Source organism: Pantherophis guttatus, chromosome 14 (assembly GCF_059756535.1).
Source record: "Pantherophis guttatus breed Tessera chromosome 14, ASM5975653v1, whole genome shotgun sequence".
NCBI lineage: Eukaryota > Metazoa > Chordata > Lepidosauria > Squamata > Colubridae > Pantherophis > Pantherophis guttatus.
In genome coordinates, this window is record NC_142076.1 from 3,443,514 (window position 1) to 3,464,714 (window position 21,201).

Here is a 21,201-nt window from a genome sequence, read left to right on the forward strand (position 1 = left end):
GGGTCCTGCAGAGGTGAGCCAGTTTTTTTTTTAAAGAGAGGGGAGGGGAGACCCCATGCTCAGTGGCTACGATGCGGAGCTTGTCGATCAGAAAGATCGGCAGTTCGGCGGTTCGAATCCCTAGCACAGGTCTCCTGCCTGAGCAGGGGGTTGGACTACATGACCTCCGAGGTCCCTTCCAACTCTGTCACTGTTCTTATTTTGCTCTTTAAAATCCTTCTCAAATCCATAAAAAAAATACACACACATGCAGATCCCATCTCGAAATGCAGGCAGCCCTGAAAGGGTGCTGGCTGGATGCATGTGACATGCCCCCCCCCCATCACCTTGCAGTAAAGAACAAATAGATTCCTCCCCCACCCTTCACCCCCCTTGAATCAACCAAAGGAATGGCCTATTGGCTTTCTGGCTACTCATTAAGCCAACTCAGTGATTGCACAGACCATTGTGAAACGCCGATGCCCGCACACCGCTGAGAACATGGCAGATGAGCTCTGGGTTCCCCTTCTCCACCCCACCCCATCCCATTTCGGCTACTCTAGGCACACCGCACGAACCGTTTCTGAGCTTGAGGATCTTTACTTCTTTAGGGCAGGGGTCTCCAACCTTGGCAACTTTAAGACTTGTGGACTTCAACTCCCAGAGTTCTGAGGAACTCTGGGAGTTGAAGTCCACAAGTCTTAAAGTTGCCAAGGTTGGAGACCCCTGCCTTAGAGGGCTAGAGCCACACCTGGCCTAGCTCCTCCATCTCCCCCCAGCCCTTGCCAAAGCCCTCCAGTCAGCCTTACCTGTAAGCATAGGGAGACCTGAGGATCTCCAGTTCTCCCTTGAAGGGAAACATGTCTTCGTACTCGATCAGGACCCCGTTGGCCCCCATCTTGGAGAAGAGTGGGAAGATCTGTGCAGGAGGAGGACACACAAGGACTGTCAGAGCAGTTCAGCACCGGGGGTGGAGGATAGGTGGGGAGGAAGCAGAATCCAGCAGGGAGGGAAGAGGGGAGGTCGTTTCCGTTCACCCCCAGCAGGCGTGCCACAGGTGGCATGCAGAGCCCTCTCTGCTGGCACCCACGCCGTCGCCCCAAGTCAGATCTCCATGGTGTTTCTTTCGTGAGCTTGTTTCCCTGCAAACGACGCAATAGAAGCTGACGAGAGGGATGTTGGAGTCTTAGTGGACAACCAGCTAAATATGAGCCAGCAGTGTGCAGTGGCATCCAAAAAAGCCAATGAAATGCTAAGTTGCATTAACAGAGGGATACAATCAAGTGAAGTACTAATACCACTTGATAAAGCCTTAGTAAGACCACACCTAGAATACTGCATCCAGTTTTGGTCACCATACTATAAAAAAGATGTTGAGACTTTGGAAAGAGTGCAGAGAAGAGCAACCAAGATGATTAGGGGGCTGGAGGCTAAAACATATGAAAAACGGTTGCAGGAACTGGGCATGGCTAGTCTAGTGAAGAGAAGGACCAGGGGAGACAGGATAGCAGTCTTCCAATATTTGAGGGGCTGCCCCAGAGAGGAGTGGGGTCAAGCTATTTTCCAAGGCACCCGAAGGCCAGATAAGGAATAATGGATAGAAACTGATCAACGAGAGATTCAACCTGGAAATAAGGAGGAATTTTCTGACAGTGAGAACAATCAACCCATGGAACAGAAGTTGCCTTCAGAAGTTGTGGGAGCTTCATCACTGGAGGCTTTCTTACTTTACACTTAGGAAATTTCTCCTTAATTCCAGGTTGCTTCTCTCCTTGATTAGTTTCCATCCATTGCTTCTTGTCTTGCCTTCTGGTGCTTTGGAAAATAGGTGGATCTTCTTTGTGGCAGCTCAAATATTGGAACACTGCTATCCTATCACCCCTAGACTTTCTTTTCACTAGACTTTTGAGTAGCTGCATCACATTCCTGGCTCCTGCATTGGACCAGGACACTCGGATCCTTTCCACTGCCCTCAACCCAGCTCTTTCCTATCCCAAATGTGCACCTTACCATTTTCCTCTGCACATGCAGCATAGAACTTTTCAGAGGTAGGATTCAGAAATTTTAGCAACCAGTTCCCTGCCCAGTTGCTGGGTGGGCGTGGCCATGGTGGGTGTGGCCTACTCAGCTCCTGCACCGGAGGGAGGGGCGTTTTCACCCTCCCCAGACTCTGGGGGCTTTCCTCGAAAACGGCCTATCCCGGACTCTGGAGGCCGGAAACGGGCCCATTTTTGGACTTCTGGCAGGCCTGTTTTTCGCCCTCCCAGAGCCGCTGCGCAGGCCCTGCACATTCAAAACAGGCTGCGTGGAGACTCCTGGGAAGGAAAGGGCGGGGTGGGCAGGGTCACCCGGTCCTTGTAACTATCAGTTCGGTGAACCAGATTAAAATTAACATCTGGTTCGCGCGAACCAGTCCGAAGCGGATGAATCCCATCCCTGGAACGTTTCTCTGTTAAATTCCACCATATTTATTTCAGTTCATGGTTCAAGGCTGCCTAGATCAGTCTCTTCACTCTTTCATCTAGAGCAGCGTTTCTTAAACTTTTTCCTCTCAGAACCACTTCCCACCTTTTTAAAGGTTAGGAGAACCCAAAATCACTCCTTAAAGGTGAAACATTCATCTGATAAACAGACAAACCTGACTGGTACAGGAAGACTTGCTCACTCCAGGAAGGAATGAAACCAGATATGGACATGCTTAAACATGAGTCACCGTGAGTTTTCTCTTTTTCCTGCACTCTAACCACCTTGCTTGAAAGTGAGTTCTTGGGAATTAAAACAATTGCAATTGTTTCATAGCTCTACAGGTGTAGATCTTTCAGGTGTAAGATTTTTGTTTCCTTTAAAGACTGACATAACTAGATTATTATTATTATGGGAAGAGGCGTGTGTTTCTAAATGCATGTCTATCGTGAGGGTAGTGAATTAACAAAAAAAAAAAAATCCAAGCAAATTACACACACAAAGCTTTTTGTGTCACAAAGGGCCACAAAACAACTGTCTGTAGAACAAGTGGTTCTTAGAAAGGGGATGGCAAACCTATGACATGCGTGACAAGCCATGTTTTGATGACATAATAGTGCTCACCAACAGCTGACAACAATTATTCTTGAAAGCGCTACTCCAAAAATGACTTTGTTTTACTTGTATTTCATTTTTGTAATTATTTGACATTTCTTTATGTAATAGATAGCACCATATATGATTGAACTGTATTTTTTTAAAAATAAATAAATATGTAAAGAATTTGGGGGGGGGGTGTTGTTGGGGAGGTTACATACCAGAAGAGTCAAGTTAGACATTTTCTGATGTTTTGGCACACGGAGCCCAAAAGGTTCACCATCACTATCTTAGGTACTTGGAAATGAGGGTTAGATACAATCAGGGGTGAAATGCTCCCAGTTCGGACCGGATCGCCCGATCCGGTAGTGATGACGGCGGGTGGTTTGGAGAACTGGTAGCAAAAATCCCTGTCCCCACCCCCTATGCCCAGCTGAGCTGCACGATCATCAGAGGCTTTTTTTTTTAACTTTTAAAAGCATTTTTTCTACAACCTCTTAGGCCGAAAAAATGCTTTTAAAAGTAAAAAAAAAGCCTCTGATGATCGCGCGGCTCTGGAATCGTCAGAGGCTTTTAAAGGCATTTTTTTTTCTACAACCTCTTCGGCTGAAGAGGTTGTAGAAAAAAATGCTTTTAGAGGTGCAATGTATTAAGTCTGCTGAAGTAGGAAGTAACATTCTGTTCGTTGATTGGTTAAAGTAACGTTCTGTTTGTTGATTGGTTAAGCCGCCTGACAGCTGGCTTTATAACAGCTGTCAGGCAGAGTTCCAAGCAGTTTTAGTTATAGCTGTGGCAGTTAGCCCAGCTGTTGTTAATAAATGGTTAATTACATGATCTTCACATTGTCCATCGTCCTTGATCCAGCCAATACATTTCAAGAAGCCTCCGACGATCCCAGCTGAGTTGCCTGATCGTCAGAGGCTTTTAAAAGCATTTTTTTCTGCAACCTCTTAAGGTTGTAGAAAAAAAATGCTTTTAAAAGTAAAAAAAAAAAAAGTTGGCCACGCCCACCCAGTCACATTAACCCCCCACCACCAAGACACACCCACAGAACCGGTAGTAACAAATTTTACATTTCACCACTGGATACAATCCCACCTCCCTGGGGTCCCGCTCACATTGCAACTCACCTGCTCCAGGTAGGATACTTTAGGAGCTGCCCCTTTGAGGTCCAGATGGACCAACCGCATCTGCGTGGAGCTGAAGTCCCGGTGGGGCGGTTTCTTCAAATCTGGGCCAGAGGCTCCGGCCATTGCCTGGTGATCCGAATGCCCCAACGATCGAGCCTGGTTGTTGCCTGGCTGTTTCACATCCTGAGCTTTGCCCCAGAAGTGGCTTTCCCCACTAACTTCCCTGCGCTGGTCCAGTGTAAAGCTGCAACAAGGAACAGAGAGGAGGCTCAGGGCCAGGAAAAATACCCCAGGAGCAGGGGTGAAATGCTACCGGTTTGCATCGGTTCAGGCGAACCGGTAGTGATAAAAACTACCGGTTCGGGCAAACTGGTAGTAAAAAAAAGCTACCAGTTCCTAGTAGGAAATCCTGCTTTCTAGTGAATCTAAATTACGCGGCACAGCTGTTCCCCCCCTCTCGCTGTTCTACTTACTTTCCCAAGCTTCCTTTTTCCACGCGAAGCACGCATTGGCACATACTGCGCATGCGTGTGTGTGCAGCATGTGTTTCATGTGTAGTGTGCATGCGCATGCAATGTGCATTTGGTGCACATGCACATGCACGTAGTGCACATTTGGTGTGCACCGCACATGTGCAGCCAGCGAACCGGTGGCAAACCGGTCAGATTTCACCACTGCCCAGGAACCTGGGCTATTCAGAGTTGGGCAAGGACACAATTTAGGCAGCAGAAACCTCTTGCCATGTCCACAATGTGCAAACAGACCTGGCTAGATTGGAAAGAGTGTGCATACAGGTAAGTCCTCGACTTACGACTTCAATTGAACCCAAATTTCCCATTGCAACCTAAGAAAGTTAAGTGAGGTTTTTGCCCTATTTTACGATCTCTCTTGCCACAGTTGTTAAGTTACTAATATGGTTGTTAAGCGGATCTGGCTTCCTCCTTGACTTTGTCAGAGATCACAAAAGGTGATCCACATAACACTGAGACCGTCATAAATATACCTAAATTGCCGGCCTCTGAATTTTGATCACTTGATCATTGGGGATGCTGTAGCAGTTAAAAGTGTAAAAAGTGGTCATGTCACTTTTTCTAATGCCATTGTAACTTTGAAGGGTCACTAAACAAATGGTTGTAAGTCGAGGACTCTCTGTACTCCTCAGTTTCCTCGTAGCCATGCTGGGCAGGTAGACGCCAGGGTGGCGTTTCTAAAACTTGGCCGCTTGAAGAAGTGTGGACTTCAACTCCCAGAATTCCCCAGTCAGCCATGCTGGCTGGGGAATTCTGGAAGCTGAAGTCCACACCTCTTCAAGTTGACATGGTTGAGAAACATTGGGGCAGGGCAACGGAATACAGCACTCCCCAAATTCCTCTCTCTCCCTAGTACACAGAACACCCTTCCCCAAGCTGGTACCCCTGAGAGGGGTGGCCTTAACCTGGCAGAGGACTAGACCTCTCCCCTCATGGCAGAAATCAGGTTTGGGAAGATGCTGTTCCTCTTATAACTTGCCCTGCAACAACCCAAGTTCTCGTGGTTCCCTACCCATAATGTTGGAGACATGGTGGAAGACGGACAAGTTACCAGTGTGAAATGCCTAGCAGAAAGCAAGTCCTAGAAGGGGATCAGGGAAAGGAAAATGGTTCTGGAGTTGCAGCAGTGGTGGGTTTCTCCCGGTTCGGACCAGTTCGCAAGAACCGGTAGTAAAACCGATGGGGGGCCCCGCCCACCGCCCCAGATGTCATCATCAACTATCTGCATGCGATCCCATTGCGAACCGGTAGTAAAGATAAGTGGAACCCACCCCTGAGTTGGAGGTCTAGACCAGTGTGGAAAGGAAGCAGGGAGCCCTTGCAGGAGATCTCTGCCTCAGCAGACACCTCCGCCCCCCCAGGCAGGGAATAACAGAATAACAAAGTTAGAAGGGACCTTGGAAGTCTTCTAGTCCAACCCCCTGCTCAAGCAGGAGACCCTACTATACCATTTCTGACAAGTGGCTGTCCAGTCTCCTCTTGAAAGCCTCCAGTGATGGAGCACCCACAACTTCTGAAGGCAACTTCTGTTCCACTGGTTGATTGCTCTCACTGTCAGGAAATTTCTACTTGGTTCTAGGTTGGAAGGATCCTTCCTTAGGACCTCCCCAACGTTATGCAGACCCAAACCCAAAAGAGTTGTTTTTTTTAATCGTATGGCACATTCACATTTCATTTTAATTAAAAAAAAACCCCACAAGAGATTAAAAATATAAAATATGAAGTATAAAATCTAAAATATTATAAGCATACGTCTGGATAACAGATATAATTTTTTGCTTCATTTGTCACAACTAGGAAATCAGCCAAAAGGGAGACAATCTGTAAGGGCTGATAAAATTCATTCCACCCAGAGATCGCAGAGGCCGCAGGAAAAGTCGACGCCCTCCAACGCCCAGCACCAACCTGTCCCGGAAGAAGAACTTGATGCCAGCCAGTGCCACTGTCAGGAGGACCGCAAGACGCAGCAGGTTCAGCTTCTGGCTGCGGTGAAGCGCCATCCTGCCAAGGAGAAGGGGAGCAAAGGTGAAATCCCAAGGATTGACCAGGAGGCCCACTCAAGGTCAGCCAAGGATCCTGGCACAGAAATTAATCTTCCCCACCAGGCACTCTTTACAGATATATCTTGAACTGCAACTCCCATATGGGCGGGTGGATCACAGCCCACAGAGATGAAGTTGGGGCTGGCTGGCAAAGTCAAGAAAAGGCACCATCCCAAAGAGTGAACTACTGGATCTGATCCCTACTGGAGACCTGAGGACTGTGTGGGAGCTTCTCCACGACTTCTCTTACTTATTGATTTACTTACTTACATACTTACTTATTTATACTCTGTATTTATTATTTGTCTCTTGGACTGCAAGGCGATCAAACCGGTCAGTCCTAGAGGAGATCAACCCTGACTGCTCTTTAGAAGGCCAGGTCCTGAAGAGGAAACTCAAATGCTTTGGCCACTTAATGAGAAGGAAGGACTCCCTGGAGAAGAGCCTAATGCTGGGAACGACGGAGGGCAAAAGAAGAAGTGGACGGCAGAGAACGAGGTGGCTGGATGGAGTCACTGAAGCAGTTGGTATGAGCTTAAATGGACTCCAGAGGATGGTAGAGGACAGGAAGGCCTGGAGGAACGTGGTCCATGGGGTTGCGATGGGTCAGACACAACTTCCTGACTAACAACAATAATTTATTATTTTTACAAATAATCCAAGGCAGCAAACATATCTAATATATCTTCCTCCTTTTCCACCCACAACAATAATCCTATGAATTGGGTTGAGAGTATGACTCGCCCAAGGTCAACCAGCCAGCTTTCGTGGCTAAGATGGGAATAGAACTCACAGTCTCCCAGTTTCTAGCCTTCTGCCTTAACTACTATACCAGGCGTGTCAAATTCAAGGCCCATGGGTCAAATCCAGCCCGCAATGTGGTTGGATCCGGCCCATGGGGCCGTCCTGGTCTACCCAATGCAAAGAGGAAAGATTGGGCCAGCGTGGCTTCGGCCCAGTCTACCCAATGCGAAGAGGAAACATGCCAGCAGTTTGGGGAGTGGCGTCAAGTCAGCTGCATCCACCCAGTCGGCCACGCCCACCCCAACCCCCTGAAGTCAACCATAGCCCTGATGCGGCCCTCAATGAAACTGAGTTTGACACCCCTGCGCTAAACCAAACTGGTTCTCGTAAGTGTAGACATGCTGCTATTCCTGAGCTCCGAAATCTTCATTTGGTTGTGATTTTTGCTGGGAGCACCTAAAAGACCTCTAGGTACCTACATACCTGCACATGCATTTAATATCCTGCCTTTATTGTTTTTTTATATATATATACAATAGGTGGCAAACATATCCCAGCACGTCTTCCTCCTCCTATTTTCCCCACCGCAACAACCTGGTGAGGTGAATTGGGCTGAGAGGAAGTGACTGGCCCAAAGTCACCCAGCCGGCTTTCATGCCTAAGGCAGGACTAGAACTCACCACCTCCTCATTTGAGAGACCAGACCTCTCGTTTGATATTGCGTGAGCTTTGGCAGAAAAAATGCTGCAAAATATTACCGGTATATCCCGCTATTTTTATGGAAATATAAATAATAAGAGTGTTTCCTTGAGGTATTTAAGTCACTGCTGCTATTTTAAACATGTAGACCGTAATTGAATTATTTTTCATAAAGTGCTGTTTAGAATGATAATTTCTGGCCCAACCCCTACCCCTCACCCAGGTGGCTTAAGTCTGACTTCAGAGCTCAAACGAGCTTAATCCACAGGAAAAGAACTCTTAACTGCAAGACATAAACTAGAGCTATACTCTACAAATTTGGATGGTTAAGAAGGAACCTGACTTTGCTTTCTCCTGATTTACAAGTAAGTAGCAGTTTCAGCCTCCATTTTCTCCTCCTTACTGCATTCCAACCCCATCCTAGGTCAACAGATCTTAGCAACCAAACCACACAACAGAACATGAATCGATAACTGAGCACAAAGCAAACCCAGCTATTGAATCCATAATATCCGGAAGAGCAACGAGAGCCACAGTGGCAAATCAAAGCTCAAGATTTCAACCTGGGACTCAGAGGGGACGATGGGTACCAGAGTGAGCAGGAACTCTGAGATGCACCTTGCAGAGGCCGAGGGTGGGGGGGTTTCCGGCTGAACGGTGCCCACCATGCTTTTCCTAGCCAGGTTGTGCCTGAGTAATGCCTGGTGTTGAAACAGCTGCCAGCTGCAAAAGCCTGTGCCCTCCTTCCCTGACGATTTCCGGACTCGGGCAACTCCTCCTGCTTTGCCTCGTGAACTTTGCCAGCAGCAGAGCCTTCGCTGCCTCTGAATCTAGAGCGTGCCCAAAGTTTATCGTTGTTTGCTGAATTTATGAGTTTATCTAGTTAAGCGAAACAATCACCTTTTTTAAAAAGGTTTATTTAGTCACATTATCTCTGTTGTTTACAGTCTATTGTCAGTCTTGGATGGCAGTCCAAGTCAGTCAATTTCTATTCCAACTAATGGATCGATATTCAATCAATCTCAATTATACACGTTCTCCAAGACATTCCAGAAGCTTCAGATTGCAAAAACTTCTTTTCCCCAAATGGACAAATGCAATGGGATATTGTGATTATAGAAATATTATGCTATAATGGAAAATAGCAGTAATATCATGATAATCATATCATCCCATTTGGAGGTGGGTTTCAGCAGGTTCTGACCAGTTCTGGAGAACCGGTAGCGGAAATTTTGAGTAGTTCAGAGAACCAGTAGTAAAAATTATGACTGGCCCCGCCCCCATCTATTCTCTGCCTCCCGAGTCCCAGCTGATCGGGAGGAAATGGGGATTTTGCAGTATCCTTCCCCTGGAGTGGGGAGGGAATAGAGATTTTACAGTATCCTTCCCCTGCCATGCCCACCAAGCCACGCCCACAGAACCGGTAGTAAAAAAAAATTGAAACCCACCACTGATCCCATTGCATTTGTCCATTTGGGGGAGGGGGAGAAGAAACTGTTATGGAAAACATGAGCTTAGCCATTCTTCCGGAGGAGAACGCCGCATAAAAATCCTTTTCCTTCAGTCCTGAAACTGAAATGATCCCATGTGAGCCAGAACCTCCTCTTTGCAAAGCCAGGCTAAATCCAATTTAAACCCAGTTAACACTCCAAAACCCCGGAAGTGCCATGTTCAGGATGTCTCAGTGATGCAGGAACCAGCCATGTGCACAAAACAAAACATAGATTTGTTTTCAAAACCCCAAATAAAAACTGCATTTTGGAACTTCTGTCAAATAATTTCAGATAAGAGACTAAGGCAGAGGTCTTCAAACTTGGCAGCTTTAAGACTTGTCTGCTGGCTGGAGAATTCTGGAAGTTGAAGTCCACAAGTCTTAAAGCTGCCATGTTTGAAGACCTCTGGACTAAGGTCTTGCAGAAGAAAATCTCAGAATATTTGGATTTGGGCTGGAATGAAATCTCGGGAGGAATCCGAGAGTGATTTTACAGGTGGAGCAGTTTTAAGGTTGTATATGGTTGTTTTGCTGTTGACTGTGTAGTACAGTATTTCTCAGCCTTAGTAACTTGAATATAGCAATAGTACTTAAGACTTATCTACCAAAGAAAAGATAGAAGAGGAAAATATTAAACAATATTTACATAAGGCGAATTTACCTCAGATTCCAAAAGATGTTGAGATGATGTTAGAAGATAACAATGATGGAGTTGACAGAAGCAATTAAAAAACAAAAAAGTGGGAAAGCACCAGGTCCAGATGGATTACCGGCGGAATATTATAAGACTTTGCAGGAATCACTGAGTCTCCCATTACTAGAAATTATGAATGAAGTAATGCTACAGAAGAAAATACCCAACTCATGGTTAGAAGCATATATTACACTTATTCCAAAAGAAGATACCGACCTACAACAAGTCAAAAACTATAGGCCTATATCTTTGCTAAACTCAGACTATAAAATCTTCGCTACAATACTAGCAGAAAGACTTAAAAGATATTTAAATAATTTTATACACCCGGATCAAAATGGATTTCTGCCAAAAAGGCAGATTAGAGACAATTTGAGGATAATTTTGGATACATTGGAATATTATGATGCGCACCCAGAAAAGCAAATGGCTTTGATGTTTTTAGATGCACAGAAAGCCTTTGACAATGTGAACTGGCGATTTATGATACTACAATTGAAACAGATGGGCTTTGGAGAGAAATTTGTCCAAGCTATAGAAGCTATATATTATAAACAAACAGCAAAAATAATGATGAATGGAGAGCTGACAGAATTTATTGAAATACAAAAAGGAACGAGACAAGGTTGTCCATTGTCACCACTGTTATCTGTGTTAACATTAGAAGTACTAAACAGAAATATCAGAGAAGAAAAAGGAATAAAAGGAATGAAAATTCAAAATCAAGAATATAAATTGCAAGCATTTGCTGATGACCTGGTGTTTATCTTGGAAGAACCACTTCAATTTGTAAACAAATTGATAAACAAAATAGGAGATTTGGGGAAAGTGGCTGATTTGAAAATAAAGACAAAACGAAGATGTTAACAAAAAATATGTTAAAAAAACAGAAAGAAGAATTGGCGGAAGTATCAAGGATGCAGGTCACGAATAAGGTTAAATATTTGGGAATACATTTGACAGCAAGATGTGGTACTCTTAAGGAGAATAATTATGATAAGCTTAAACAACAGATAGCGACAGATCTAACAAAATGGGAGAATTTGCAGCTATCATTGATAGGGAGAATATCAACTATTAAAATGAATATACTGCCCAGACTTTTATATTTATTTCAGATAATTCCAATTAAATTGGGGAAAAAATATTTTGAAGATTTAAATAAAATGGTGTTAAAATATATATGGCAGGGCAAAAAGGCAAGGATAAAACTAAAATTGATGCAAGATGTTAGATCAAGAGAAGGTTTTGGTTTGCCGGATTGGGAATTATATTATCAAGCTTGTAACTTGATGTGGATTAAAGAATGGATAATGCTAAGGAATATTAGATTGTTGACTTTAGAAGGACATGATTTATTGTTGGGTTGGCATGCTTTTATGTGGTATAAAAGTACAAAAATACAGGGTTATTTCAGAAGGCATATGATATGAGAATCTTTGTTATTAAACTGGGAGAAGATCAAACAAACTATTTAAAAATACCAGTCTGGTTATCACCTATTGAAGCAGTCTCACACACAATAACATTTAGAAAGGAACAAATCGTTAGATATGGTGAATTATTAAATGAAAGAGGTGAACTTAAGTCAAAGCAAGAACTAGAAGAACAAGAGTTTGAAATGGATTGGTTTTCATATATGCAAATACAGTCTAGATATAATGAAGATTCTAAAATGGAGGGTTTTTATAGTAACTTGACAAACTTAGATAAAATCTTAACAGGTTCTGATGACCATGTAATTAAAAAATTGTACAGTCATTTATTAGAAGTAAAATTGGCAGAAGAACAAGTTAAAAAACAATGATTGCATGGGGGGAAAATGTGGGTCATGGGATTGAATTAGAGAAATGGGAAAAATTATGGTTGCAGAATTATAAAATGACAATGTCAACAGGATATAAGGAAAATTTGTATAAGATGTTTTACAGGTGGCATCTACCCCTGGCGAGAATAGCCAGAATGTACAAGAATAAATCGGAGAAATGTTGGAAGTATCATCAGACTCCGGGCTCATATTACCATATGTGGTGGACATGTGCAGAAGCTAAAAGATATTGGACTAAAATCCACAAATGGTTGGAAAAAATGACAAAGAAACATATTGACTTTAAACCAGAGATATTTTTGTTGGGGATTTTACCAGAAATATACAATAGAGAAATGAGATATTTAATTGTGAATGTTTTAACGGCGGCTAGAATTGTATTTGTTAGAAACTGGAAAGGAGAGAAGATACCCACGGATGACGATATTATCAAGAAAATTTTGGAGTGTGCTGAAATGAGTAAATTGACATTTGAAATTAGGGAACAAGAAGATAAACAATATTATTTGATATGGGATTTATTTTATCAATGGTTAGACAAGAAAGAATGGAAATGAAATATGAAATGGATAAGATAATAAAATATATAAAGGGTTTTTTTTCCCCTTATGAAGGATAATTTACTGTTAAATAATTGGTAAATGAGAATAATAATGTAATAAACTGTTAAATAAGAAAATGTTGGATAGAGGATTAAGCACAAAAGATTTGTAACCGATCATTACACTTTCTGTAATTGTAATGGATGATAATTGTTTTTTGTTTTAAGTTTTGTTTAAAAATAAAAAAAAATTCCAAAAAAAAAAACCTTATCTACCACTCCATAAAACTTTGCAGCACTCTCTGAATGGTTTACAACAGGGGTGTAAAACTCAAGGCCAGGACTGGATCCAGCCAACGTGGTGCTTAGATCTGGCCTACGGGGCCACCCTGGAAATAGTGAAAGGACCAGCCTGCGGTGTCTCTGCCAGCGAAAATGGAGCTCATGAGGGTTGCAGGAGGCCGCTGCAGCCGAAAACAGAGCTTGGGAGCCCGTTTTTGCTGGCAGAACGCTTGGGCCACCACTGGCACCCCAACATGAGTGACATCGAGCTGGCCATGCCCAACCTGGCCACCACCACCCTGTCTCCCGAGGTCAAACACAACCCTAATGCGGCCCTCAATGAAATCAAGTTTGACACACCTGGTTTACAATGTCACACATTATCCCCAACAATCTGGCTCCTCATTTTACTGACCTCGGAAGGATGGAAGGTTGGGTCAACCCTGAACAGGTCAGGATCAAGCTCCCGGCTGTGGGCAGAGTCAGCCTGCAATGCTGCATTCCAACCACTGCGCTATCACGGCTCTTACCCATGCTGGCTGGGGAATTCTGGGAGTTGAAGTACACCCATCTTGAAATTGCCAAGGCCGCTGTAGACTAGATATGCTTGCAAAACAAATACGCGCCTAGTACGGTTTCCGTCAATTCCCAGACTCTGCTGGGCATCATTTTTTGCTTTCCTTGGTTGCCAACCAGCTGAATACAAGAGGCAGCACCCCAAGCTTGTTTTTTTTTTTTTTGCACAGGTGGGCTCTCCAGTAGTAATCTGAGAAGTTGAACCAGCAATGGAAGACGGTGGCTGAGCTGTCAAGCTACCATAAACTTTTAGGGGGATACAGAAGATGGTCAATCTAAGGGCACTTTCTTTCTGTGGTCAACCAAGGATTTGTCATTTCTCTTATTAACAGATTAACAGGGTTGGAAAGGACCTTAGATGTCATCTAGTCTAGCCCCCTGCTTAAGCAGGAGACCCTACACCAGGGGTGAAATGCTCCCGGTTCGGACCAATCGCCCGATCCGGTAGCGATGGCGGTGGGTGGTTCAGAGAACCGGTAACAAAAATCCCTGCGCCCCTCCCACCATGCCCAGCTGAGCCACATGATCATCAGAGGCTTTTTTTTTTTACTTTTAAAAGCATTTTTCTACAACCTCTTCCAACGATAAAATGCTTTTAAAAGTAAAAAAAAAAGCCTCTGATGATCGCGCAGCTCAGCTGGGATCATCAGAGGCTTTTCAGAGCATTTTTTTCTGCAACCTCTTGGCCGAAGAGGTGGTAAAAAAAATGCTTTAAAAAGTCTCTGACGATCCCAGCTGAGTTGCCTGATCGGCAGAGAGGTATTTTTTAAAAAGCCTTTTTGACGATCCCAGATGACTTGCCTGATCGGCAGAGGCGAGGCAGAGGCTTTTCAAAGCATTAGAAAAAATGCTTTGAAAAGTTTTTTTTTTTAAAAAAAGTTGGCCATGCCCACCCAGTCATATTACACCCCCCCCACCAAGCCACGCCCACAGAACGGGTATTGAAATGAATTTTACATTTCACCCCTGCCCTACACCATTTATGACAGGTGGCAGTCCAGTCTCTTCTCGAAAGCCTCCTGTGATGAAGCTCCCACAATTTCCGAAGGCAACTTCTGTTCCCTGGATTGATTGTTCTCACTGTCAGAAAATTCCTCCTCATTTCCAGGATGAATCTCTCCTTGTTCAGTTTCCATCCATTCTTCCTTGTCTGGTCTTTGGGTGCTTTGGAAAATAGCTTGACCCCCTCCTCTCTGTGCTCATGTCGCTGTTTGGTTCTCATGGGCCTGAGAAAAGGTAAACTTCATAGGTGCTTTGGGCCAAGGCCAGTAGTGGGTTTCAAATTTTTTTACTACCGGTTCTGTGGGTGTGGCTTGGTGGGCGTGGCAGGGGAAGGATACTGTAAAATCTCCATTCCCTCCCCACTCCAGGGGAAGGTTACTGCAAAATCCCCATTTCCTCCCAATCAGCTGGGACTCGGGAGGCAGAGAATAGATGGGGGTGGGGCCAGTCAGAATTTTTACTACCGGTTCCCCGAACTACTCAAAATTTCCGCTACCGGTTCTCCAGAACTGGTCAGAACCTGCTGAAACCCACCTCTGGCCAAGGCCATCCTTGCTGAGATGAAAATAATGTGTTTTTATCTTGTTTACCAATGGGCTCAAGAAAGTTAGTCTTTTGCATGCGGTATCACTAGCCGGGCAAGGTGATCAGGTTTTGCTAATCCCAAAATATGAAGAAAAGAGGCATTTCCTGTTTTGCTACAACCAATGCAGGAAGGAAGAAATCACAATTAAGGCAGCCGATGATAGCTTAAGCAAACTTTTGAAGCAGCTGGGAGCCGTTTGCACAGCATCACAGATTTTGAAGGAATCTCAAAGGTCACTGAGTCCACACCCTCCTTGATGCATTTTGGACAGGTAGCTATGTTTGAAGACTGCCGGCAAAGAAGGGGACCACATAAGGCAGCCTATCACTGCACCTGTTGAAAGCTGCCTCCGTCAGGAAATCCTTTCCCCTGTTTTCAATTAACTAGTCCAGGGGTCAGCAGCCTGCGGCTCTGGAGCCGCATGTGGCTCTTTCACCCCTCTGTTGCGGCTCCCTGTCACTCAAAATATGCATCACAACCGCCAATGTGCAACCCCCACCAGCACGCCATTTATTGAGCTTTTCAACCCCCGGTAGACCAATCATGGATAAATTCAAGAAAAGAAAAGTTTCAGAAGAAAACAGAACGTTTCATTCAACTACATAGGCTAGTTTTGTGGCCGCTCAAAAAATAGCCAGGCACGGGTAGGGTTTTGTGGTTCCCGGTGTTTTCTTTTCTGTGGGAAAAGGGTCGAAATGGCTCTTTGTGTGTTTAAGGTTGCAGACCCCTGAACTAGTCCTTTCCCTGCAATTTCAACCTCCGGGTGGCATGTGGTGCAGCAAAGGGCTTGCTTTTTACTGGAACTGGAGTTAAACTGGCAAAGGGCATTTGCACCCTCTCGACTTGGTTGTGTTCCCTCTTTATTGTTGGTGGAGACAGCAGACAGAGCCCTGAATGCACCCCGAAGATCTTCAGTTCTAGGTTCCATAAGTGTCTCAGAAGGTCTCAGAAGGGAGGGGCAGCTACCCACCTTCTCCACCTGCTCTCTTGCACAGGAAATCTGTCCAAGGGAAGTTGGTGGGAATTTGGGCAGCTGGAGTAGCAGGCAGATCGACTCAAAGAATCGTAAGACTGGGGAGGGAGGGATCCTTGGAGGACTTCTATTTAGTCCAGGGGTCTCCAACCTTGGCAACTTTAAGACTTGTGGACTTCAACTCCCAGAATTTGAACTCTAGGAGTTGAAGTCCACAAGTCTTAAAGTTGCCAAGGTTGGAGACCCCTGTATCTAGTCCAACCCCCTGCTCCAGGCAGAAGTCCTTATAGCATGGCTGGACAAATGGCTGTCCAATCTTTCCTTGGAAGCCTCCAGTGATGGAGCACCCACAACTTTTGGGAGACAAATTGTTGCACTGATGAATCGTTCTCACTGCCAGGAAACTCCTCCTCATTTCCAGGTTGAATCTTCCTCTAAGGAGCTTCCATTCCTTGCCTCTTGTCCTGCCCTCAGATGCTGTGGAGAATAAATCTACCTCCTCTTCCCTGTTGACAGCCCCTCAAGTATTGGAAGATGCCAATCTTTCCTCTGGTTAAAGGGAGGCTCGGGGGGGGGGATGGGTTGGTGCCCAGGAAATGCACCCCTGCAATGCTGAGCAGCACCAAGTTCCTGCACCCTTTTTGGGTCCTACCTCCAGGTCTCCAGATCCCCTCTTCAAGATGAGTGCCCAAGCCCAGAAAGACCCCATTCAGGGGCCCTTCGCCCATGCATTGCAGGGCCCATGGTTCATTCCTGCCCCTCTGGACTGTGCCCATTTGGCCCCTTGCAGTGAGGGGGGAGCAGAGAGGGATCCCCTGGGAAGCTGAGTACATGAAAGTGCTCAACATCAGGAGAATCAATGAGCAGCCCAGACGGGGTCCACGTGTACCCAAAGGTGAACATGCATATAATGCCAAGCCAACTGATGATGTCTGATTGACATACACAATACACCACTATTTGCACATCACAGTGGCTGGATGAGCAGCACAACATAATAAACTGAGGACAAACCAGCTACATGATGGCTTTGCCCAATGTAAGGTAGTCCTTGACTTGCAACCATTCATTTAATGACCATTCAAAGTTACAACGGCACTGAATAAAATAACTTATGACCGGTCCTCAAAGTTATGAAGGTTACACCCTCCCCAGGGTCACTGGTGATCAAAATTCAGGCACTGGGCAGCTGGCATACATTTTGGGTGGTTGCAGCCTCCTGAGGTCACATGACTGCCATTGGAGAGCTTCGCATCCAGTTTCCAACAAGCAAAATCTAATGGGGGAAGCTTGGTTCACTCAATGACAACGTGATTCACTTAATGACTGCAGTGATTCAGTTAACAACTGTCAGCCACAACAGCCATGGCAAAAAGGTTGTAAAATCACTTAACCATTGTCTGACTTAGCAACAAAAATTTGGACCCCAATTATGGCTATCAATTCAAGTGCTACTGTGTTTTCCTGAAAATAAGACCCTGTCTTATATATTTTTTTTGAACCCTGAAATAAACGCTTGGCCTTATTGCCATGCGCTCAAAAGACCAATTGGGATTATTATCAGGGGATGTCTTATTTTGGGGAAAACGGGGCAGATAGATAGATAGATAGATAGATAGATAGATAGATAGATAGATAGATAGATAGATAGATAAGATAGATAGATAGAAGATAAGACAGTAGATAGATAGATAATGATATAGATAAATAGATAGTAGATAGAAGATAGAAGATAAATAGATAGATAATGATATAGACAGATAGAAAATAGACAGTAGATAGATATGATAGATGGGCTGGAAAGAGTTGGGCTCAGATCTGCTATGGCAACCTACTACTTGCTTCTCTTAGCCTCTTGTGCGAACTGGGCATGACGCGATTTGTCTGCAATTTGGCAGTTCGAATCTCACCAGGCTCAAGGCTGACTCAGCCTTCCATCCTTCCGAGGTGGGTCAAATGAGGACCCAGATTGTTGGGGGCAATAGGCTGACTCTGTAAACTGCTTAGAGAAGGCTGCAAAGCACTGTGAAGTGGTACATAAGTCTAAGTGCTATTGCTATTTGTTTATTTTGGTAGCCATGCTACTTAAACAGGTTTTGTAAAGCAAGTTTAGCATGTTTACTGTTGAGTCACATTAGAACATAGAATCACAGAGCTGGAAGGGTCCTCAGAGGTCTTCTAGTGCAACCCCCCCCCCTCAAGGCAGGAGACTCTGTACCATCCCAATAAAAAAATGGTTGTCCAGTCCATTTTTGAAAACCTCCAGTGATGGAGCACCTGTATAGGTGAATCAGCATCTGTTAAATCAGCCCCAGATCTTCAGAAATCACCCCATGTTGCCACCATGTTCATAGGTGCCCAGGGACTCTCCTCCAGGCCCAGATGGGTAGCCCCAAAAGCCAGTTCCGCCTTCTCCGTGCATCATGAAGGTTGGCCAGAAGCAGGCAAGGACCGGCAGGTGCACCAATCCTTGGCCCACATTGTGGTGCAACGCTTCAGCCCCGCAGCTGGAGAAGAGCCTTCCCCTCGGGCAGCGTTTCTGCTCCGCCAAGAGGAAAAGAGGCAGAAAGGAGGAAGAAAACCAGACTTCCCCGGGCGGGGAGAGCCGCAGAACCGGCTCCAAGCTTGCTTATACCGCATGGCCTATATTAAGGACTCCGGTCCCGTCCCCCCACACGCTAGCCAGGAACGGCTAAGGCCGGCTCGGGAGTTGCTGGTTCACCTGGGTAAAAGTCATCAGCTCCCGGGTTAACCGGTCGAGCAGGTGGGCGATGAGGATGCTGAGCATCCGACCCACAAGGAAGGGAGGGGAAAAGCCGCGGCTCCTGCGCGTCCTAGAAGACGTTTGAATGGCTCAGCAAAAGCAAATCCCTGCGGCCAGCGAAGCCCCGGGGGATCCGCAGGGGCGGCCCTTTCGGCGCACGCGGCCCCCTCCCCACCTGCCCCACCCCAAGAAGCCCACTCCGACCCGGGCTGGCCAAGGGAGCAAGCTCAGGCGGCCCTCACCCCACCCCACCCCATCCCCCGGCGCTGCCCAGGTGGCGCAGGGAGGGCGGCTCTAGACGCTCCAGGCGGCCGCGGGGGTGGGGAGGGGGCCGCCCCACGGGACCCTCCAACCACCACGGGATGCGGAGCCGCGGGCATCTCCCGAAAGGATCCCCCCCCTTTCCGGCGCCCACCTCCCGGGCGGCTCACCTGCAGCCGGCCGTGGAGAGCCGCAACCAGGGCGCCGCGCGGGGAACAGCCTAGCCTGCCAGCGTGCGCCAGGATCGCCAGCAGGGAGCCCGGGGGCGCCTAACGCCACGCAGAACGGCAAGTCCCAGAAAGAGGCGCCGCGGCGGCGGCGGTGCGAAAGGAGGAGGAGGAGGCCGCCGCCGCCGCCGAGCCTCTGCGCCGGTTCGCCTCCGGGGATTCCACCACCACGCCGCCCCCGCCTCCAGGGCCGTTAGAAGCCAGGGACGTGCCGCCTTCCCCGGGCTTCTCCGCGCAACTGGCCGCCCCCCGGCGCTTCTCCCCTTTGGCGGGCGCGCCCCTCGGATGCCCCGCTGATCAGCCTGCCAGCCCCCCTCGGGAGGACCCGGCCCGCCAACCGACGCCCCCGCGAATCCGCAGCCCTACCTGAGCCGGTGCAGGTGCAGCTCCGCTCCCCGGGCTCGGTCGGCGCTGCGGCGGGAGCCGGCTCGAGGGCGGAGCAGGCAGGCAGGCAGGCAGGCAGGCAGAAGCAGCCCCCGCCCCGCCCTGGAAGGCGGCACGAAGAGCCGCTAGTCCGGCAGAGTCCGCGCCCCCGGCTGGACTGGCTCGGAGGAGGAGGAGGAGGCGCGGGCTGGCTCGGCTGAGCCTCCCCGCCCAGCGGCAGTCTACCTTCCATGCGCAGCCCCCGAGCTCGACCTCTTCCAGGCTGAGCGGCCCCGGGGATCGGCTCCGTCCTGCCTTGGCCCAAAGCCCCCCGGCCCCAGGCTCGCCCCGTCAGCTGAGCCCCATGGAATCCAGCCGGGGGGAGCGCAGGATCGGGGCGAGCGGGCTGCCCCCAAGGCTGCCCCAGTCCAGGGAAGTCCACGCGGGATGGGCTAGCATGTCCAGACCCCGACCCCCTTCCGGGCAGCGACACGGGACCCTCCCCCGATTTGGCCGACCTCTTGCAGCCAGTCCGGTTCCTCCGTGAGTGCGGGGATATTTTATTATATGCATTCAGTAATATAAAAATATAGATGCCTAAAAGCGCTTTAAGCAACGTAGGAAATCGAATTCAAACTTGCAATGTAAAGAAATGCTTTGACCAGCACGGTTTCTCCTTCCCCTTCCATTGTCCCCAATCGATACTCGGATTATTTGCATTTTGCTTTGAAGATGTAGGTTACTGCTTCTATCCATTCAAGCTTTCCTGGCAGGGGAATTCTGGGAGTTGGAGTCCACAAGTCTTAAAGTCGCCAAGATTGGGGACCCTTACATTAAATCGTTGCCTCTTTTCCTTGTTGTGTCTCCTGTGTCTTTTTCTGAGAAGCTCCATTCGAAATGTTTAAACTTGGTTTTAACTTGGTTAAACTTCTGTTACCAATGTACACAGTCAGGTTTGTCATTGCTGCATTTTTTTTTTCTGATTTTGCTCTGGTATTGTGGCCAAAGATTTACTTTTCCCCAATATTGGGGAACATTTGTTCTCACCGCTATCAACATGTATCTTGGTAAACTGATTCCCTCAGAAAAACCCAGCTGGAGTGTGTGTATGTGTGTATGTGTAAATACACACTCACTCTCTCTCTCCCCTTCCCCCCTCTCCAGCCAGGGTTTTCATTTTGTCTCTAAAAGGAAGGTCCGTTCCAAATTGTCAAAGCTAAAAATACTATCATTGCCTTTTTATTATGAATGCACCTATCATAAACCTGCAGTTGTCTTGCATCTTTCTCAGTTTGATATGTATGTACGATTTCAGAAACACTATGTTCGGCTAACGCTGTAGTAAAACTTTTGACGGAGATGAGTGATTAAGAAATATGAACTATAGACCTACAAATTTAACAGAATTGGCTTTTCAATTATTTTAAT

The 21,201-nt window shown here is 46.7% G+C and overlaps 1 protein-coding gene across 5 annotated transcripts in view; it reads right to left on the reverse strand.

The window, feature by feature from the left end:
• Positions 1-21,201, reverse strand: part of LOC117667384 (hexosaminidase D-like) — a 256,224-nt gene that overhangs the window by 18,984 nt on the left and 216,039 nt on the right. For 2 of the 5 annotated variants that reach the window (XM_087878430.1, XM_087878434.1), the window contains 3 exons: positions 6,605-6,700; positions 4,170-4,413; positions 789-898 (listed from right to left, as the gene is read on the reverse strand). In XM_087878430.1, the coding sequence (XP_087734556.1) occupies positions 789-898; positions 4,170-4,413; positions 6,605-6,700 (450 nt within the window). Of the gene's footprint in view, positions 1-788; positions 899-4,169; positions 4,414-6,604; positions 6,701-8,802; positions 8,823-19,353; positions 19,552-19,776; positions 19,954-21,201 lie in introns of those variants that run through there. The other 3 variants (XM_087878433.1, XM_087878431.1, XM_060693018.2) reach the window with 3 other exon arrangements.